The sequence below is a fragment of the Mustela nigripes genome, chromosome 7 (assembly GCF_022355385.1).
Source record: "Mustela nigripes isolate SB6536 chromosome 7, MUSNIG.SB6536, whole genome shotgun sequence".
Lineage (NCBI taxonomy): Eukaryota > Metazoa > Chordata > Mammalia > Carnivora > Mustelidae > Mustela > Mustela nigripes.
Window position 1 is genome coordinate 75,848,409 of NC_081563.1, and position 19,902 is coordinate 75,868,310.

Below are 19,902 nucleotides of genomic sequence, written 5' to 3' on the forward strand. Positions count from 1 at the left end.
AGGAGAGAGAGAGAGAGGGAAGCAGGCTCCCTGCTGAGCAGAGAGCCCGATGCGGGACTCGATCCCAGGACCCTGAGATCATGACCTGAGCCAAAGGCAGTGGCTTAACCCACTGAACCACCCAGGCGCCCCAGCTAGTTAGTTTAAAACAAGTACCTGCTCCCACCGGTCTTGTCAGTTTCTTAACCAGTGATGTTTTAGAGAGGTCCTTCTGGTTTTGTCATTTGGCTTTTTCTTGTGGGTCTAGAATCTAATCCTCTGGTGCTCAAAGCAATATTTTCTTGTAAATACATTTTGTTTGTTGGTTATTCAGACATTCTTATCTATAGGAGGGTAGCATGTATGTGGGGCTGTGTGTGTGTGTGTTGAGTAGCAGTGAGGAAACACAAAAGATAGGAACACTTCAGTGGGAGTTAAGTTGTGAGGCTGCTTTTGAGATGTGTTTGCAAAGTCCTCAAGTGTTGGCCGGAGAATCAGGTGACTCAGTTCAGTCTTGGTTTGCTTTGCAGAACCTTGGGTTAACTGCTTAACTTCTGGGACCCACTGTCCTCATATGTAAGATGAGGGTGCTACATAGGGTCAGAGGTCAATAGCCAGTAAATTGGGGTTCTCAGAATTTGGAAGTCCAGAATATTGTTCTCCACCCTGTCATTCGGAGTCTCTGCTGAGACCCTCAGTCAGAAGCCAGGGGTTTTAAAACTGGCTTCCAAAGAAGGGAATGTAGCCAGGTGACTATTTTCTCTTACCTTTATAGAAGTAACTTATGACCACCTTTTGTCTACTACTGATCTCATGCAACAGCATCCAGTAATCTCAGGGTTTGGGCATTTATTGGGGGACTTCTAGATGAGGTCATAGAAGTCAGAGTTTATCTGGGAAGCCATAAGTGTGGGACTTTAGGAATGTACAGTCCTAGGCAATTTTCATATGTTCTCTGTTCTTTACATATATTATTTTTGTAATCCTCACAAGTCCATGAGCGAGGTATTATGATTCCATTTTTTGCAGAACATGAGGTTTAGAGAAGTGGTGGAACATGAGGAACATGAGAAACATGAGGTTTAGAGAAGTGGTGATACCTGCCTGAGGGCTAACGTGGTCCTCTTTCCTGGGCTCAGAAAATAGCCAACACAGAAGAGAAATACATTCTCGCTTCCATATGATGCCATGGAATGTTTAAAATAAACATTTTTCCTCTCTGTCTTCTAGAATAAGCAAAGCAAAGAAGAAATCAGAGGGGCTGACTCAGAGCATGGTGGACAGATGCATTCAGGTATGCAGTTGCTTCATGTGTTTTTCTCAATGAGGCTTGTCTTTCTATAAGCTTTTAGGCTTGATCTATTGACAGTAGTGTCTTTGGCTCTGAAGGGTGAAGGAGTGTCCAGTGGAGCCTCTGATAGAACTAAATCATAAGGAAAGGGGAAAGAGAGAGGGGAGGAAGCGGACATGTGTATGGAGGAGTGGGGTGCCACCCTACAGAGGCGTCAGGGAGCAGGCTTCTGCTGGTCTTTGGCTGAGGCTGGGGTTTGTGCTTGGCTCGTAGTGCATGGAGAAGGACACATCCGATGCCAAAGCCGAGTTAGTTGAATTAACTTGAACCTGCCAGGGAGGTTCCTGTTCCCTAGACTGAGGACTGAGTGGCCTGGGCCCTCTTCACACTAGGATGAGATTGTGGACTTTCTGACTGGAGTGCTCACTCGTGCTGATGGGCACATGGGCTCTGAGCCTCGGGATCAGGATGCTGAGAAGAAGAAGAAGCCTCGGGATGCAGCCCGAAGAGACCTGGCCTTTGAGGTCCCCGAGCGGGGCAGTCGGCCTGCCTCACCAGCTGCCAAGCTGCCTGCCTCACCGTCAGGCTCGGAGGTAATGTAGGAAGGTGGGGAACAGAGGGAGCACTTCGGTTGGGTACGTGGGACTGTGGAGTTGGTTCCTTCACTTCTGGGGGTGCTTGTCTGCCTTGCCAGAGCTGTAGACCATTGAGTTCCTATGAGGAGAATTCCTGGGCAGGGAATTCCAGGGGGACGTGATCATTGGTGATCAGATCCAAGCAGCTGGCTCAGCTCTTACCCTTCTTGCCCTGCTTAGGATCTTTCCAGTGTGTCTAGCAGCCCCACTTCCAGTCCCAAGACCAAAGTGACTACAGTGACCTCTGTCCAGAAGTCCAGTCAGATCGGGAGCGCTCAGCTCCTGAAGAGACACGTGCAGCGGACGGAAGCTGTGCTGACCCACAAACAAGCTCAAGGTATCGGCTTCTTGGCCCAGTGGCCTCTTGGTTTATCTTTTGGAGTGAGGTCATGTGGGATTTGAGAAGTATTGGTATCTGTAGCTTCCTCTGGGGCATGCGAGAGGCACCCTTTCCCACATTTCTGTCCAGACAGAATTAGGTTGAAATGAATACCAGAGATTGTTTTCAAGGGTGAGACATCACAAAAGGTCGTGCATTAGTGGAGCTGTATAGTTCCAGTAATTACAGCTTTGCTTTGGTGTTCTGGGGAGGTTAGGTTTTATGAGCTGATTATGTGTGTATTTGCCTCAAAATTTTTTCTGATTCCCAATTGGGGAAGCTACTTGTTCTGTTCTTCGCGCTGCCCAACCACTCCTGCAGTCAGGGCACTCTTCAGATCATGTGGACGAGGTGATGAGCTTTTTTCCTCAGATTCCAGGGCAGTGCAGCTGGCATCATGCCCTTTATTTGTTTTGCCCTTGAAGAGTTAAGGTTCCCACACTGGGACCTTTCCGTGAGGTTTATTGGGGTTTCTGCAGATAGGCTTTAGATTAGGCTGGGAAATGTTTGTATGTACAATCTGGAGAACAGTGAGTGCTACTGTAGCTTATAGAAAAGGCATAGTGTTTTGGGTAGGGAGAAAAGAAACAGTGGCTTGTCCCCTGCCCCCACTTCAATCTGGTTGGGCAGCCCCAAGGTAAGGCTTTTTGCACATTGTGTTTGATGACGTATCCAGGAACATGTATTATCTGAAGTCTTGGGTACTTGGGAGGAGGCAGCACCAGAGCTGACTGTCAAGTGGAGAGACGCAGAGGTGACAGTGGGCTGATCTGCTCACTTCCCCTGTGTTTCTTTAGTGGAGCCAAAGGGTCAGGACTTAAACTCAGGCCTCTTATGAGGGTACCCTTAAGGAACATGTGTGAGTGATTGGTGAAGGCAAAAAGACAAAAAAGAAAAAACAAGCCAGGCCCCCTGGGGCCACATGGATGGTCTGTAACCTTATCTTAAGTGGTGGCCAGAGCCAAATTCTGGGTTGGTGGTGTTTGCTTAGGCTTTTGATGAAGAGAGAACCAGTGGTTGGCTGTGCTTCTGGAGGGGATAATTAGTTGAGAGTCTAGGGAGTTCTGGAAGGCTGATTGGTGATCTGGGTTTGAAATGGGCCCCAGAATATCATGGCACTGAGCAGCAGCCATCGCACCCTGGCTTTGGCAGGGCCTCATAGGCAAGAGGAAATGATTATAGATAAATTTTATGGAACCCTGACTATGTGTCATGCTGTTTTCCTGGCATTTGACTTGCTGTTGCTCACTGAATCTTGGCAATGGCCCATGAGGCAGATACATTTATTATTTTCAGTTTATAGATGATTCCAGGAAGCTGCTAGGAGTCAGGTGTCAAACACATGCAGTAATTCTGGAAAAAGCCCTTACCGACCATTTTCTAGAACATTTTCATATCTTTTTCTTACTCCCTCTCCTTTTTTCCTTTCTCTGGCTGGCTGTGATTCTGTAATTCTTTCTGATTCATTCCAGCACAGTTTGCTGCTTTTCTGAAACAAAATATGCTGGTGAGGAAAGCTCTTCCTCCCGGCACCTCCTCCTGTCTCTTTGGTGAGTATTGCTCTTCCTCTCACCTTTTCATGCTCTGCTCTCTGCTTCTCTCCATGTCTCCCTTGTTTTATTCCCGATCCTGCCTCTCTCTTTTGTCTCTGATTTCCTGCTGTTCTTTTTCTCTCTTCCTTTTTCTGTCTCCTGATTCTTTCCTTGGTTGACTCCTTTCGCTTACTCCTCCATAGTATAGTGTTGGCTTTTTCTCCATACTTTCTGTTGGTTACTCTCATGGTTTTTCCTTTTTTGTCTCTTGTGATTCTTGGCTCTGCTTCTCCTATGTGTGCCTGTGGCCCATTGCCTGTGAACCTGAGTTTCCTTGTGTGTTTTTCTCCCTGCTTCTGGATTCCTGCTTCCATCCTGGCCGCTACAAGCACACCAGCCACTATCAGCATAAAACCTTTTGTCTCCTTTCCCTTTTACCATCCTTCCTATTCTGATTTTAGTCAATGCATTTATCCCCTCAGCGATCCTTCTAGCTGGTTATGTCCTGTGGCCCAGGCCAGCACCCCCATTCCTGCCTGCCTTCCTCATAGGACCACTGCTTTCCTCCCCATCCTGCCCCTGATTACCTATGCTAAGAAGAGGACCTGGGGTGGGCTTTTGTTTTAAAGAGAAGGGAATCTCTGAGGAAGTGTGAAAGGTAACTTCAGAGTCCAAGAGGTTTGGCCATGTGTAGGATGAGTCTGTTTGATTCAGCAGAGGGGGAATCCCATGTGTGAACAGGTGATCTTTCTCTGTACCTAGTACAAAGGACGTGGGGACTAGTTGTGACATGGGCTACTATTGCCCTTTTGCTTTTGGGCAGGAGCAGTTAAGTTGTTTTGGCTGAAATGCGTCCTTGCCTAGTAGCTACTCAAAGCCAGCCTTGATTCCGGCAATAAACCTTGTTGCCTTCATTTGGCAAGCAAACCTTCAACCCTGAGCTCTTAGGATATTTGGATGCTCAGAGCCTTGTGAAATTCTCCGTTTTAGAGAGAACTGCGTAGTGTGGTCCTTTACTGCTTCTTTGTGGAATGTTTACTGTCCCCCAGTGATGTGAGGGTGGGCTTAAGACAGGAGAATTATGACATTGAGTGCAGGAAGCACTGCTTAGATCCATTGTAGTGAATCCTCTGTTTTTTTGGTTGGCCTTTGCTAGGCAGGGTCAGGGTGTCATCTTTGTTTTTATTCCTACCAACTCAGAGCCCCCTTCCTTCTAACTCCAGAACAGGGTAAGGGCTGGGGATGGACCCATTCTCTGAGAGGGCAGGGAGGCCTTCTACCACAGGTGGGACCTGAGTGAGATGGGACTGAAGCACTAGCAGTTGCCTTTGAGGTCTGACTTTGTGTATGACACAGTCATGCCAGTGCTGGTGCTGTCAGTGTCTCTCAGGCCGTTTTGGATTATGGAAGACCTTACCTCCGCTCCATCTTTAGTTCCCATTTCATCAGAACAAACAGAAGAGGCAGAGAAAGAGGATCTTAGGGTCCAGCTGAAGCGCCACCATCCTTCCAGTCCTCTTCCTGGCAGTAAGACCTCCAAGCGACCAAAAATTAAGGTGTCCCTTATTTCCCAAGGGGACCCAGCTGGAGGGCCTTGTACTCCTTCCCAAGGAGGAGCTCCAGAAGGTGAGTTTTTCTTAGCCTGTTTAAATAAAAACTGAGCTTTCTCAGACCACATAACATTGCTCTCTTGGTGACTACTTGCTGTACAGCTCAGTCTCTAATGCAAGGTGTGCCTGGCACAAAGAGGGCACACGGTAGCACATTGGGCAGAAGTGGGCCATGACCTGATCTGAACCAGGAGCAAGGAGGCAGGATGAGGATCTGAGGGAGCTATGGGGTCACTCAAAGCATCATCACATTTTGTTCTTTTTTTTTTCTTTTTTTTTTTTTGTTTTTTTTTTAAAGATTTTATTTATTTATTTGATAGACAGAGATGACAAGCAGGCAGAGAGACAGGAGGAAGCAGGCACTCCATGGAGCAGAGAGCCCGATGCGGGGCTCGATCCCAGGACCCTGGGATCATGACCTGAGCCGAAGGCAGAGGCTTTAACCCACTGAGCCACCCAGGCGCCCCACATTTCTTATCTTTAATTTCAATTAAAGATAAGAAATATTCCAGGGATGCCTGGCTGGCTCAGTCAGTAGAGCACGACTCTTGGTCTCAGGATTATGAGTGTGAACCCCATGTTGGATATAGAGACTACTTAAAAATAAAACCTTTAAAAAAAAAAAAAAAGGTAAAATATTCCAGAAAGTTTAAAAAATAGAAGAAAAGAATAATTCCCTATTCTGCTATACTTACTCTTTGTTTTTCTTCTTCGTCCAGTCTTTGTCCATAATATTTTGCATTTAGCCTGGGCTGTAAAACCCTGAAAAGTGTGGCCAGGCAGGACTGACCACTGGCCTTGGGGTTTTCTGTTTTGCAGCTGCAGGAGGGAAGCCCATCACCATGACACTGGGGCAGGCTTCAGCAGGGGCCAAGGAGCTCACAGGGCTTCTCACCACTACCAAGTGAGTCTTTTTCTTGGCTTTTCTAGCTCTGCTCCTTTCTTTTTCTTTACCTTTTCTCTGGTCCATTTAGTGCTTTGGAAAGATAGTCTAGATTCTGTCAGTTTTGTGAATATGACTTCTTTCTGAGTGGGATCTTTGTCTTTTTTGGGGTGGGGGTGGGTCAGTTCAGAGTTCTTTTTTAAAGTTCGCAAAGCATCCCATAGCTCTTGCTTCAGGGTTTGAAGTCTATTTTAGGACTGACCTTCAGAAGTACTAGAGGCCAGATTCAGAAGATGAGACAAAGAAACTCTAGATTCTAGTATCCATTGCTGAAAGCATTGCTGGGCCCCACCACGGACCCTCCCTGTGTTGCCAGGGTCTGCTGCCCTCTGACCTTTGGATAATAGAGCTCCTATCTTTGTCTCCAGGTCAAATGCTTCTGAAGGGGGTGTCTCGGCCATCCCAGTGTCCTCAGTGTCCAGCAGCACCACACCCAGTGCCTTGCACACACTCCAGAGCCGTCTGGTGGCCACCTCTCCTGGCAACTCCCTCCCAGGTATCTGTACCCCAGCATTCCCCACCTCCCAGCAAAGTCTCTTTTGGGCTGCTGCTGGAGGGTGGTCCCAGGAAAGCAGCTGACTCTGGGGGATGCTCCTCTGAGTTGCAGGCTTTCATTGAGGCTTGATGGGAAGCTGGAATTAGCTTTGAGGTGAGGGAGTTTCTGGTCTCAGTATCTATAGTGAGTAAATATCCCAGTCTGCAGGTAGTGTCTCTTGTACTAGAAGGAGGAGAAATAGCTGGTGGAAGATGTGGGTATTGTGTTTTTGAACACATCTGATTGCAGGAAACTGGGAGGGAGATTGTGCTGTATGTACTAGCATTAGCAAAACGAGGCACCTTTCTGCCTCTGCTTATCTCTTCACTTTGGCCAGTCCACCCTGCATGGGAGGGCTGGTTGCCTGAGCCCAGCAGGCAAGGCTCTGCAGGTGTCCTCCTTCAGGAGGACCTCCCTCTTTGCTTTGTGGCCAAATATATATCAGGTATTTGGAATTCTTTTTGCTTAATAAGCGTCCCTTTTCCCTGAAAAGGATGGAATTTAGATTTCTGAAAAGTGGGGTGGGATTGAAGCTCTCTTTGGTTTTCCTAAAACTTCAAAATGTAAGGTAGGTGGTTTGGAGCAGGTTGGGATATGTGGAACAAATCCAAGACAGTGTGTCTAGCAGAGTACCTTCCTCGTGTGAGCATGCAGCGTGCATGCTCGGGGAGCCCTTCCTGGCATTTTTCCAAGAGCACTGGGAATGTTCCAGGGAAAGAACATTGGCATTTTAGCTGGTTGTTGAGGGTAGATGGATTTGGCTGCTCTTGGGATAAGGGATTGGGCCTGTGCTGACATCTGTTCTACCCTCTCCTAGGGGCTACATCAGCCAGCAGCCTCCTTCAAGGCCTCAGCTTCAGCTTGCAGGATATCAGCAGCAAGACCTCTGGCCTCCCAGCAAATCCTTCCCCAGGGCCAGCCCCACAGGTGTACATCTGCCTTCCACTGGGCTGGGCAGCTTCGGGGAGGAGGCCCTCTCAGTTTAGTTGGTTTTGGCGGGGAAATTGGGTCTGGAGTCTGGGTCATGACAGACTGCTTTCTGACTTCATGCCTAGGAGCTACCAGAGGTTAAAGCTCCATCACTTAGAGTGTGGCCTTGGGCAAGTTTTTTTGACCTCTCTGTATCTTTGTTTCCTTGTCTGTAAAATTAGGATAATGATAGTATTTCTCTTAAAGGGTTGTTTTAGTATTAAATAAGATAGTATATAGAAAATGCATGGAAGAGTACCTTGCATGTAGTGGCTGTGCAGTACATGGTAGCCTTTAATGCTCTGGGTCCTCCATACTTGAACATTGCTTGCTGTTGGGCAGTAGCTTCTGATCACCTGGTCTTGTGTGTCCCACAGGCCACCAGTATGAAGTTACCCACCCCCATGCAGAGCCTGAGTGCCATCACCACGGGCACCAGCACCATTGTCCGTACCATTCCTGTGGCCACCACTCTCTCCTCCTTGGGTGCCACTCCTGGTGGGAAACCCACAGCCATCCACCAGCTGCTGACCAATGGGGGCCTTGCTAAGTTGGCAAGCAGCCTCCCTGGCCTGGCTCAGATCTCTAACCAAGCATCAGGTGAGTCTCTCATGACTGCTGTGGGGACTCTTAGGGGATCTTTCCCCAGGACCTTCCCTTCTCACATGAACAAGGGATATGGTTGAACCCAACTCAACAGGGTCCTGGTATTGACCCTCAAGGATTCATTTGTGTGGGTCCATCCACTGGTGAGGTCAGAAGAGCACAGCTATTTTCCTGTTTCTTTTACAATGACTGATAGGGGAGCTGACCCAGTTGGGAAGGGTACTGAGGTGGGAGGCTGAGGGGCTGGTGTGTGATGTGAAGAAAATCTTCGGGTGGAGACAGTGGAGGCTGTAACAAACAACCCTCCTTCCTCCTTTCTCTGTCAGGCTTGAAGGTCCCTACCACCATCACTCTGACACTGCGTGGCCAACCAAGCCGAATCACAACACTGAGCCCCATGGGCTCGGGAGCAGCCCCATCAGAGGAGCCCAGCTCCCAGCCTCTGCCGTCCAGCTCACAGGTGAGTACTGCCCGGGAAGACCGAGGACACAGGCTCTGATACTGGGAACTTGGGGCTGGCCCACTGGCCTATTGGAGGAGCTGCCAGTGCGCTGGACTTTAGGCAGACTAGATTCAAATCCAGACCTGAGGCTTTGTCACTTTGTAACTTTGAGCAAGTCATGGACCTCTTTGAGTCTCCTCTTCGTAGCACTCACTGGGTTGTCTTGGGAATTAAATACATAACTGTGTTTGGGTGTATAGCGTCCTTGGTGTTCCAAGTTTGTTTATGTTCCCTTTCCATTTGTTTTCTTTTCCCATTCTTGGCTTCAGCAATTGGAGATTGTGGTAGAGGCTAGTTAGTTGATTAACACCCTTTCTTTGCTCAGCTTTCCAGCATTGTGCCATTCGAGCTCTTGGCATTCATTGTCATCTTTTTAGGACACACTAGGTTTCTATAGCTTTTACCCACGAAGTCACCACCCGTTCCTTGTAGCCAATCTGATTTCCATCGTGCGCTTTTCATGTAAAACGTTTCTAATCTTAAATGGTCATCTGAGAGCCACTCAGAGATCAGAGGTGAAAAAAAAAAGTTGGGGGTCCAGTTTTGTTTGTGCTTTCCTTCACTGTGCACTGTTTCAGCCACAGCCTTCCTTGTGGGGGCTAAGATGCTGTGCAGACTGCCGTGCCTAAGGGACTGACCCTGTTCCCATCACTCCCACCACACCAATCCTGCCTGGGACCTGGAGGGCAGGCTCCTTATTGGCACTTGACGATTCCCAACTGTTCCAAACCAACTTCTGCCTCCCCCTCTTGAGGGAAATACTGCAGAGATTGTTAACCTGGTATTCATTGGGATCATGGTTGGCCTTCCTGCCTTTTTTTTTTCTCCCAGAAAAGTGGAGGTGTTTTTATTTCTTTTATTCCTTTTTTTTTTTTTAATTAGAAAAGTGATTGTGCTTGAATAATTCAAACATTACAGAAATACTGTAATTTATTTATTTATTTATTTATTTATTTTTAAAGAGTTTATTTATTTATTTGACAGAGAGAGATCACAAGTAGGTAGAGAGGCAGGCAGAGAGAGGAGGAAGCAGGCTCCCTGCCAAGCAGAGAACCCGATGTGGGACTCGATCCCAGGACCCTGATATCATGACCCGAGCTGAAGGCAGAGGCTTAACCCACTGAGCCACCCAGGCACCCCAGAAATGCTGTAATTTAGAAACTGAAAATTTCCCATGATACCACTTCCAGAGATGGTATCCCCTATTAATAGTGCAATATACATTCTTCTAGATCTTTCTTGCTATACTACGTACATTATTTTATTTTACTTTTTTTTTTTTTTTTTTTTTTACAAAAATGGAATCACAGAATGTGGACCATTTTTTAACTAGTCTTTGTTTACAACAGATGTTGTGACATGTTTCCTCATGAGTTATGTAGAGACTTACCTTGTCAGTCGCTGCCTCATGTTTTGCTGGGTGGATGTACGAAAGCATATTTCACCATCTTCTGTCAGAGAGTTGGGCTGTTTTGTTTTTGATACAGAAAATAGTGTTTCAGTGACAGCCTTGTTCCTGAGTTTTGTGTGCCTCTGGGGGATTTCTTCAGTCCAGAGACCAGTAAGTGGAGGGTACGTGCGTCTGACATCTGGCTAAGTACTGGCTAATTGCCCTTTGAGGTTCGGCCAGTTTACACTTCAATCCATAGCAATGGTAATAGCTGTTCTCTCATGTTTTTGTCAGGTATGGAAATCAGTGTTCTAAAATGTTATTAATTTAATGAGTAAAAAATGAAATTGTTTATGTTTTTTAAGATTTTATTTATTTGTCAGAGAGAGCAAACACAAGCAGGGCCAGTGGTAGGCAGAGGGAGTAAGTGAGGAGTCCAACACAGGACTCTATCCCAGGACCCTCGGGATCATGACCTTAGCCAAAAGCAGATGCTTAACCAACTGAGCCACTCAGGTGTCTCAGTGGAATTGTTTATGTGTGTGTTTTCCTGATTACTTATGAGATTGTATGTCTTTTTTTTTTTTTTTTAAAGATTTTATTTATTTATTTGACAGAGAGAGGTCACAAGTAGGCAGAGAGGCAGGCAGAGAGAGAGGAGGAAGCAGGCTCTCTGTTGAGCAGAGAGCCTGATGTGGGACTCAATCCTAGGACCCTGAGATCATGACCTGAGCCAAAGGCAGCGGCTTAACCCACTGAGCCACCCAGGCGCCCCCCCCCCCTTTTTTTTTAATATTTTATTTATTTGACAGAGAGAGAGATCACAACTAGGCCGAGAGGCAGGCAGAGAGAGAGAGGAGGAAGCAAGCTCCCCATGGAGCAGAGAGCCCGATGTGGGGCTTGATCCCAGGACCCTGGGATCATGACCTGAGCCAAAGGCAGAGGCTTTAACCCACTGAGCCACCTAGGCGCCCCCAAGGTTCATATTCTTTTTTTTTTTTTTAAAGATTTTATTTATTTATGTGAGAGAGAGCATGAGCAAGGAGAAAGTCAGAGGGAGAAGCAGACTCCCCGTGGAGCTGGGAGCCCGATGCGGGACTCGATCCCGGAACTCCGGGATCATGACCTGAGCCGAAGGCAGTCGTCCAACCAACTGAGCCACCCAGGCGTCCCCAAGGTTCATATTCTTGATGATTGCACACACTTGGGCCTTTTTTGTCCCTGTGACCATCTGTTCTCACATTAGTTTTATATAATTGTTTGATAATGTCAAGTATGTTTCTAGTTAACATGTTAAGATCATTGTTATTATTTTCATTTTTCTTGATAAGTAATGGGTTTTGAATTTTGTTCATAGCTTTTCTGAAATCAAATGAGATGAGTGAGCATAAGCATTTCTTCTGAATCCGTTAAATGATGAATTATTTTAATAATTCCTAATTATTTATTATATCCTAATTATTTGTTATTTCCGAATGTCAGATCATCTAAATTCCAGATTCAGTAGCTTGTTCAGTATGTCCTATTCTCTCTTTATTTTTTCATATGCCCCAGTTTATTTGAATTGTGCACCCATAGAAAAGACCCAATCAAAAGAGAACAAAACAAAGAAGAAAGAAGCCAAGTGTTTCAGAGGGAAAGCACATTTACTCTTTCGATTTGCTTTTATTTTTACTTAGGATCTTGGCTTCTGTCTATTAGTGAAATTGGTATGTAGTTTTCCTCCCCATCCTCCCCTGCTTTTGTGTGTGTGCTTTCCTTGTCCATTTGTCTTGTCTATAAGGGTAGACCTTTCCTTGTAGAAAATTGTATTTATATAGACAATACTGTATTATTCATTTGTCTTGTCTATAAGGGTAGACCTTTCTTTGTAGACAATTGTATTTATATAGAAATACTGTATTATTCTATAGACCGTATGTCCAATGTCTATATCCTATAGACAATACAATTAATGCTATTGTAATTGAATTGTATCGTATTCTTATAGAATGAGATGGAGGCATTTTTTTTCTCATATTCTGAAACATACAGCACAGAAATTATGAGCTCCTTGATAGTTTGGTGGAAATTATCTATGAAGCCATTTGGGTCTATTTTCAGGCAGTCTTAACCTTTGCTGATACCATATTGATGCCCAGACAGAACGCATATCTCTACTGTGTGATGAAACCTATCTCCTCTATTAATCACCCTTTTCAGCTTGCTATAGCCTGGGGGAACTAGTTCATGCTGAGGAGAGGCTAGATAGAGCTCACCAGAATTGTTTTACAGGGCTAAATTGGAGCACAAAATAAAGATCAAGATCTAACTTCTGATCTGATGGTATTAACTTGAGAGGTTAGTTTTTATCTTAGTAAAATGAGTGTATAATTACTAGAAGGGTTCTAGTGGTGATTGTTTCATTACAGAGCAAGGATGCATTGTTAGATTAAGACTTGCTGACTTGAAAGCTTCTAATGGTTACCTCAGTGTTCACACTTCCAGACAGTGTGGTATCAGGGAAGGGAGTGGGCTCTGGGGTTGGGCCCTTTGTCTTCAGCCCACTGTGTGATCCTGAGCAAAATCACCTAACCTTTCTCAATTTTGGTTTTCTTATCTGGTCTAGTGAGGAGGTTGGCCTAAGTTGGTGATTATTGGTAGGATTGATTAGTAGGGGCTGTCTCAGAATCTCCTCAGATTTTGGGAAGTTGAACTTTTATTTTATTTTTATTTTTAAGTAATCTCTACACCCATCGTGGGCCTCGAATTCACAATCCCGAGATCAAGAGTTGCATGCTCTTCCAACTGAGCCAGCCAGTCACTCTGGGAAGTTGAATTTTTGAATGTTCAGAAACAAACTGATGAAGTCCCAGAACCTAAGTCAGGTTCGGTGGGGTGAGGTTCGGAGCTGACGACTAAAGAAAGAATTCTTAAGACATCTTTGGTGCAAAATGGTGGTTTATTAAAGCACGGGGACAGGACCCGTGGGCAGGAAGAGCTGCTGCCCCGGGTTGTGAGGAGTGGCTGGTTATATACACAGGAGTTGGGTAGGTGAGGACAAAGGGGTGTTCAGAAGGACTATTGGGGCAAAGAATACTATCAGGATATTGAAGGCCTGGTTACTATCAAGCAAAGACAATTGAGAGTCTCCTGGTGGAATGTTACATTCCTGCTATCAAGCATCCTTGTTAATGAGATTTAGGTTTAGAAGAAATTTAACTTTATTTACTTTTCCTTCTACTTCCACCTCCTTCGGTTTTTTTATGGAGGGGAGGGTGACATTAGGCTTGAGGAACTGAGTTCTGTGTCTTTGGAAATTGGGCTATTGATAAGGTAACTTCTTTGTTGTAATCTCAAGGACATTTGCAAACCAAGGGAGACTCCTGTCTTGCAGGATTGTGATCTCAGCAAGTTAACTATTTATCATTTTATGGCAGTCAGGGGTGCCTGAGGAATGCTACACATATGGAGGGGAGCGGATGAAAGGGGGTGCAAGGCGCCAGCTTTTGTTTTGTCCTCAGCCAGCCTCCTGCTCCCTCATCAAAACCACCCATTTATGATGTTTATGAAACAGTTGGAAATATAAACAGTGGGTAATTGCCAATATTAAGGAATTGTTAACTTTTTTTTTTTTAAAGATTTTATTTATTTATTTGACAGAGAGAAATCACAAGTAGGCAGAGAGGCAGGCAGAGAGAGAGAGAGGGAAGCAGGCTCCCTGCTGAGCAGAAAGCCCAATGCAGGACTCGATCCCAGGACCCTGAGATCATGACCTGAGCCCAAGGCAGCGGCTTAACCCACTGAGCCACCCAGGCACCCCGGAATTGTTAACTTTTTTATGAGTGGTAATGATGTTTACATTGGAAAGAATAATACTTTTTTAGTTTTGGGTTTCGTACTACAATAGTTATGGATAGAATGAAAAAGAAAAAGATAGTAAACACTGGCTAGGCTTCTCTAAGGTCTGTGCAAGTACTTAATGATCTGTTTTGTTTCTGGCACTGATAAATATTAACTGTGAGTTTCTTTTATGGAACTGGACTCTTATGTACTCTTTACAGCTGAAAAGCTGTCAGAGGAAGAGGAGATACAGAGACCGTATTGTGCCCTGCATCAGAGTCCTGAGAATGGATTCCTTGCCTGTGGTCACAAGGTCTTTCTCCTCTCTGAGCCACACTGTGGTCTGCCCAGTGATCTGCCTAGCCAGGGGGCATCCTTACAACCCTCTCAGGGGCCCCTGGGAATAAAGACTCACTCTCTCAGTTGTATTCCTAATCAGGACAGAGTAATCCTCTGTACACAGCCCTGCCTTTGGGCACGGTGAGCAAATGTAGGCAGATACTTTTAAGTTTTTTATTTTTTTTTTAAGATTTTATTTATTTGACAGAGAGAGATTGCAAGTAGGCAGAGAGGAAGGCTCCCTGCTGAGCAGAGAGCCCGACCTGGAGCTCAATCCCAGGACCCTGGGATCATGACCTGAATCGAAGGCAGAGGCCTTAACCCACTGAGCCACCCAGGTGCCCCCCTTTTAAGTTTTGATTGTCAAACCCTTCTTCATATCCCCTCTCCTATGCCTTCCACCTTCCCACGTTTTCTGCATCTCAGGGAACTCCTAGGAGTTTTCCAGAAGTGAAATCCATAAAAGTAGGGAAACCATGGTGAAAAAAGGCCAACTCTTCTGCCTTGCTTTTTTCTTCCTAAGCTGCAAAGCTCAACAGTTTGTGGCATCCATCTTCATAACTAAAAAATGGTTAAGACCTGAAAACATGTATTGTCAGAACGATCATGGAAAACTTCCTTCAACTCTGTCACCCTTAATGTTCAGGCTTTCCTTTTCCCTGCTTTCCTTTCCTGCCCTTATGCATAATAATAAGAGCTAAGCTTTGTAGTTGAACTCCTTATACTGGAAGTACTTTACATACATTGTCTCATTTAATCTCACAGCATCCCTGGAGAGCAGGGGCTGTCAGTGTGTTTTACAGAGGAGGAAAAGAGGACTCAGAGAGCATTCATCACTTGCTCTAAAAAGTGGTTGAGGTGGGTCTCTGACTGCACAGTCCATATTCTGATAACCACTTGGCTGCTAGAACACATGCTCTTGTCCATCTAGCATTTTCCCCTATCAAGAATTAATTTTTTGGAATAAATTCTCAGGAGTTGGGGCAATTCGGTCAGAGGGTTGGGTATGTTAACCTGGCAAAGTTTTAACCCTTGCTCACTTGCTCTTCTGCCATAGCGTCTGCCTCCAGCACCCTGAAGATGCTGAGTGATATGTCCTCCTTCACCGGGTTGGTGATGGCTGCCATGCAGTGAGTCCTGGGCACACATGCTCTCCTGCTGAGCTGTCCACTTATCTGAAGACCTCTTAAGATCGCCATTTTTGCCTCCCTGCCAGCTGTCTTCAGAATGGGCCTCTGTGTTTTTGAAACCATTAGACTAGGTGATATGGCACCAGCAAGAGGAACGTTGTCCTCTGGCATCTATGGGTCTGGTTCCTGGACTCCCCAGGTTCCTCAGCAGATCTGGCTCTACCTGAATCAGAGACATTTCTTCTCCAGCATTAACTATGACTTGACCCAAGTAGCCATGTTGGACTACTCACTGCATTTAGTAAAGGAGTTCCTTTTGGAAGTCTCTGCTGCCCCTGCCAGTTTGGGAGGAGACATCCATACGTCTTGGGCTTGTTAGGGAGTTAGGATTGAGAGCCTTTTGCTGAGGACTGGGATCATCCTGGCCTACCAACAGTTGTGCAGTGCCAGAGGGCTGGTTTTGGACATTGCTGTTGCTTTCACTGAGCAGTTATGGGAGAGCATGTCCCATGCAACTCCTCCCTACTAAGAACCACATCGAATAATGAGTAGCCTGCTGAGACCTGGGAACTCCTAAGTTCAAACCCATGATAGGGTAAAGAGGACTGGGCTGTCATCTTTCAGTCCCTTTGGCCATTATAGATGGCAGGGAGCATCTGTTAACCAGGAGGTGAAAGCTGGCCCCTTTCTTTTTTTCATCCTGCTTCGGGCAGTTCCTGTATCCAGAAAATCCAAAAAGGCCAGAAAGGCCAAAGAAGAGGAATGGAACAAATGAAGTGGTTTGTTCGAAGGATGTGCCAGTAAGTCCTGTGGAGAAAATAATTTGCGCCTATTACCTAAGGAACTGTTGATTTGACATGGAGATCTGAAGAATTTGCCAAATCACAGGGAAGAAACCCCAATACCCGAAATGTCAATTTCCAGTGCTTGGAAGTGAAACAGGGATAACCAGCTAAGTTAACATCTTGGCCGTCCCAGGAAGCTTAGGCATCAAGATGATGAAGAAGTTTGCTTCAGTGTTTGTATTTCCATTCCACGCAACTTCTGGTCTTCTTGCTTAGAATGGAAGGTTACTGGCATTGACTCTACTGTGTGGGGCTCTTGGTACCAACCCAAGCTCTGGAGCAGTGATCGCTGAAGACGGAGCTCTGAGCCCTTCCTTATCTCCTCACAATACTTGTGTGCCATGGTAGTTTTAGATTTGATGTCCTACCTGCCCTCCAGATCAGGTCCCTATCTTTCCATATGCTAGAATATTTCCAGCCAAGGTGACAATAAATAGAGCAACCCAGAGGTGACTCTGGCTCTGTTCAGTATCTATAGGCAGGAGGGTATACAGCATTCCGTGGCTGTGGTCCAGGGTCCTGACCCATGGTACAGCATAGATCCAAGTCAGGCTACCTGTCTGTAGTCAAGGAGCCTCGCCTGCCAGTCTAACTGGCAGCCAGGAGGGGGGTACCTAGTGTGTAGGAGTCTGAGACAAGGCAGAAAGGGGTGCTGTGGGCAGAGAGGGGGGCATGTGTGATAGGTATAGAGAGAGTATCTTGAACCCTAGGCCCTCCCTCCCTGACTTCCTGCAGAGCTGGTCTCAGCAGTGATTTGCACAGAATGAGGCTTCCTTCCTGAATTAGCTTGTAGGTAACTGCTTTTGGAAATTCATTTAGTAAGTTTGAGGAAGATATGAAATCTGAAAGAGGCATCCATAGGTCAGGGGTTTGGTAACTTTATAGGTAGGATTATATACCAATAGGCCCGAGGACAGTAAGACTGAGACTGTATATGAAGCTTTTAGGAATCGTTTAGGACAGGCAGAGGGTCCTGAACAACCCACTCGTGACTTACGAGTATGGCTTAGGCAGGGCTGGAGTGGTTGCTCCTAAAAGATGCTGGCCCAGTGTATGTTGGGGTCAAAGGAAAAACTGATGCATTGTCCTGTGTTTGTGCAAACCCTAGTATGCTTCATGGTTGTACACCTTGAAGAAAGCCAAACCTGGAAAGGGGAGTTTCGAGAACACTGACTCTTTTTCACCTTGGAGGGACAGGCTAAAGGGGGGAGGTGGATGAAGTCCTTAGAGTCATGTCCTTCAACTCCAGACTTCTGCCTCCACTCTTCTCAAGATTTGGAAGGAAGCTTTCCTCTACCTATCACGTTATCAGACCTGGAGTCCATAACCTTAGAAGGCAATACTACTGGCTGAGAATGTAGAAGGATCAAGAAGGCTTTGGTTAAATTCTTGACATTCAACATGACAGGTGCATGTTGATGCTCTATAGAAGATGTCCTTGTGCTTGAAGAAGAGGTCACTAATGGAGGAAGATCATCTACCTGTTCTTGGCCCCACCACCGGAACAGTCTTGGGCTGGGTGGGTTATAGAGCTGAGCCGCTGTCACGGTTCTGTTCTTACATTAGCAAAAACAATTAAATAAAAGCAACTTTGGATTTCTTTAACTTTGTTTTTCCTGTCTATTCTGATAACCACTCAGTGAAAATAGCACAGAAAATAAAAGCTCAGATACTGTGGTAACGCTGGTGATTATCTCACTGATGCCCGGTGCCATGAGGTGGGTACTGTAATTCTGTCTTTACAGGTGAGGAAACAGAGGCACCGAGAAGTCAAACAGCAGGAAGTGGTAGAAGTAGGACTAGAACCAGGCAGTCTGCTGCTACTGTTCTCTGGACTGTGCTGGGGTTCTGAGATGGGACACAGGAGTGGACATTAGCCCAGGAGGTGAGATGATGGCTTTTCCTTCATGTGATCTTACTCTGTTCACTTCCCAACAAGCCAGAAGTGATCACTGCAGCCCCCGGTGGGGCTCTTGACTGGGACTGAGTCAGTAGGTGGGGTTTCTTGCCCTTGGTCCTGAGAGGTTGAAATCCTTTGCACATCCTGTACCTCCATCTGCTCTGATAAATAAAGACTTAGAGGTGAATGAATTCCAACATCCAGATTATTTGTGAACTTGTATCCATGAGGACCTTCCTTCCTGTCCTTGAATTCCAGGTTCCTCCATTTAGCACCGGGACCCTCTATAGGTGGAAGCCGTAGTTCTGGTAGACTACTTGGAGTATCCTAGTACATGTGAGCTTATCTTGCTACCAACCTTTGTAGAGACCAGGTGCATTCTTCCCCTTCCTGGTCTTCCGGTTTCAGTGACTTGGGAGAGTCAGAGGAAGTAAGAGACAAAGAGATTGTTCAAATGATAACTGTCTTAAATTTCAGAGGAGTATAGGAACCAGGGTCATAGCAAAATATACTGCAGAAGTATTTTCGTTACATTTTTATCTCCCTAAAGCATATGTTTTTGTCAGGATCAATGGATGCAAGAAGCAGAAACCATTCACCACCATCATTAGTTCTAAAGACCTCATATTATTTTCCTTTTGGTTTGAGAGAGAGAGAGAATGAGCAGAGAGGAAGGGCAGAGGGAAAAGGAGAAGCAGACTCCCCCCTGAGCAGGGAGCCTGATGTGGGACTCAGTCCCAGGACCCTGGAATCATGACCAGAGCCAAAGGCAGATGCTAAACAACTGAGCCACCCAGATGTTCAGCATCATACTCTTTCAATAGGCATTCTTAACAGGGAGTCTGACAGATCCTGCTACTTGCCTTGTGACCTCAACTGCTGTGCACCTGCCAGGGGCTGGTTTTGATCCTGCCACCACAGGATTTTGCAGCTGTGGAACCCTCTGTGGATGGCCAGTCCCTATCTTTTGGGTCACATTCTGAATGTGGTGAGCCTAGTTGGCTCAGCCTGTCTTCCCGCCTGTCCCCAACTCTGCCTAGGCCACCTCCGCTCACCTGAGCGACCTTATCCTTCCCTCCATGGCAGCTCTTCTCACAGTGCTGTGCCTTGTGCCAGAAATGCCGTTCCCTTTGCTGCTTTTCTCATCCTCCAGGCTTGAGCTTACATGCATCACTTCGCTGACACCAGGCAGTTAGCTTTTCTGTGCCCCCAGCCCTGCACTACTACTACCCAAACCTTAAATTATACTGGCTTGGGTTGCATTTGGTCCACTTGTAGATCAAACCTCTCCCAGACTTGGCCTGGAGGTCAGAGCCCGATCATCTGCCTGTGTAGCTTAGTGTGTGGCCCCCAATGGGAGCCCAGTAAATGCTGGATATGAGTGGCTATGGCGGGTCAGCCCAGCCGTTTCTGCTCTCCCCCAGCACAGAAGTCCACAGAGTGAAGTCAGGGATCCCATTTGCTGTCTTTTGGGATATTAGGAGAAAGAAGACAA

At 46.1% G+C, this 19,902-nt stretch overlaps 1 protein-coding gene across 12 annotated transcripts in view; it reads left to right on the forward strand.

Annotated features, from left to right (window-relative positions):
* Window positions 1-18,112, forward strand: part of KANSL3 (KAT8 regulatory NSL complex subunit 3) — a 43,756-nt gene extending 25,644 nt beyond the window's left edge. For 9 of the 12 annotated variants that reach the window (XM_059406189.1, XM_059406194.1, XM_059406196.1 and 6 more), the window contains 11 exons: window positions 1,210-1,273; window positions 1,663-1,863; window positions 2,086-2,242; window positions 3,757-3,834; window positions 5,251-5,442; window positions 6,246-6,330; window positions 6,738-6,865; window positions 7,722-7,831; window positions 8,251-8,473; window positions 8,806-8,939; window positions 15,590-18,112. In XM_059406189.1, the coding sequence (XP_059262172.1) occupies window positions 1,210-1,273; window positions 1,663-1,863; window positions 2,086-2,242; window positions 3,757-3,834; window positions 5,251-5,442; window positions 6,246-6,330; window positions 6,738-6,865; window positions 7,722-7,831; window positions 8,251-8,473; window positions 8,806-8,939; window positions 15,590-15,610 (1,393 nt within the window). In that variant the 3' untranslated portion in view covers window positions 15,611-18,112. The remainder of the gene's footprint in view (window positions 1-1,209; window positions 1,274-1,662; window positions 1,864-2,085; window positions 2,243-3,756; window positions 3,835-5,250; window positions 5,443-6,245; window positions 6,331-6,737; window positions 6,866-7,721; window positions 7,832-8,250; window positions 8,474-8,805; window positions 8,940-15,589) is intronic. The other 3 variants (XM_059406192.1, XM_059406191.1, XM_059406195.1) reach the window with 3 other exon arrangements.
* Window positions 18,113-19,902: the final 1,790 nt, after the last annotated feature.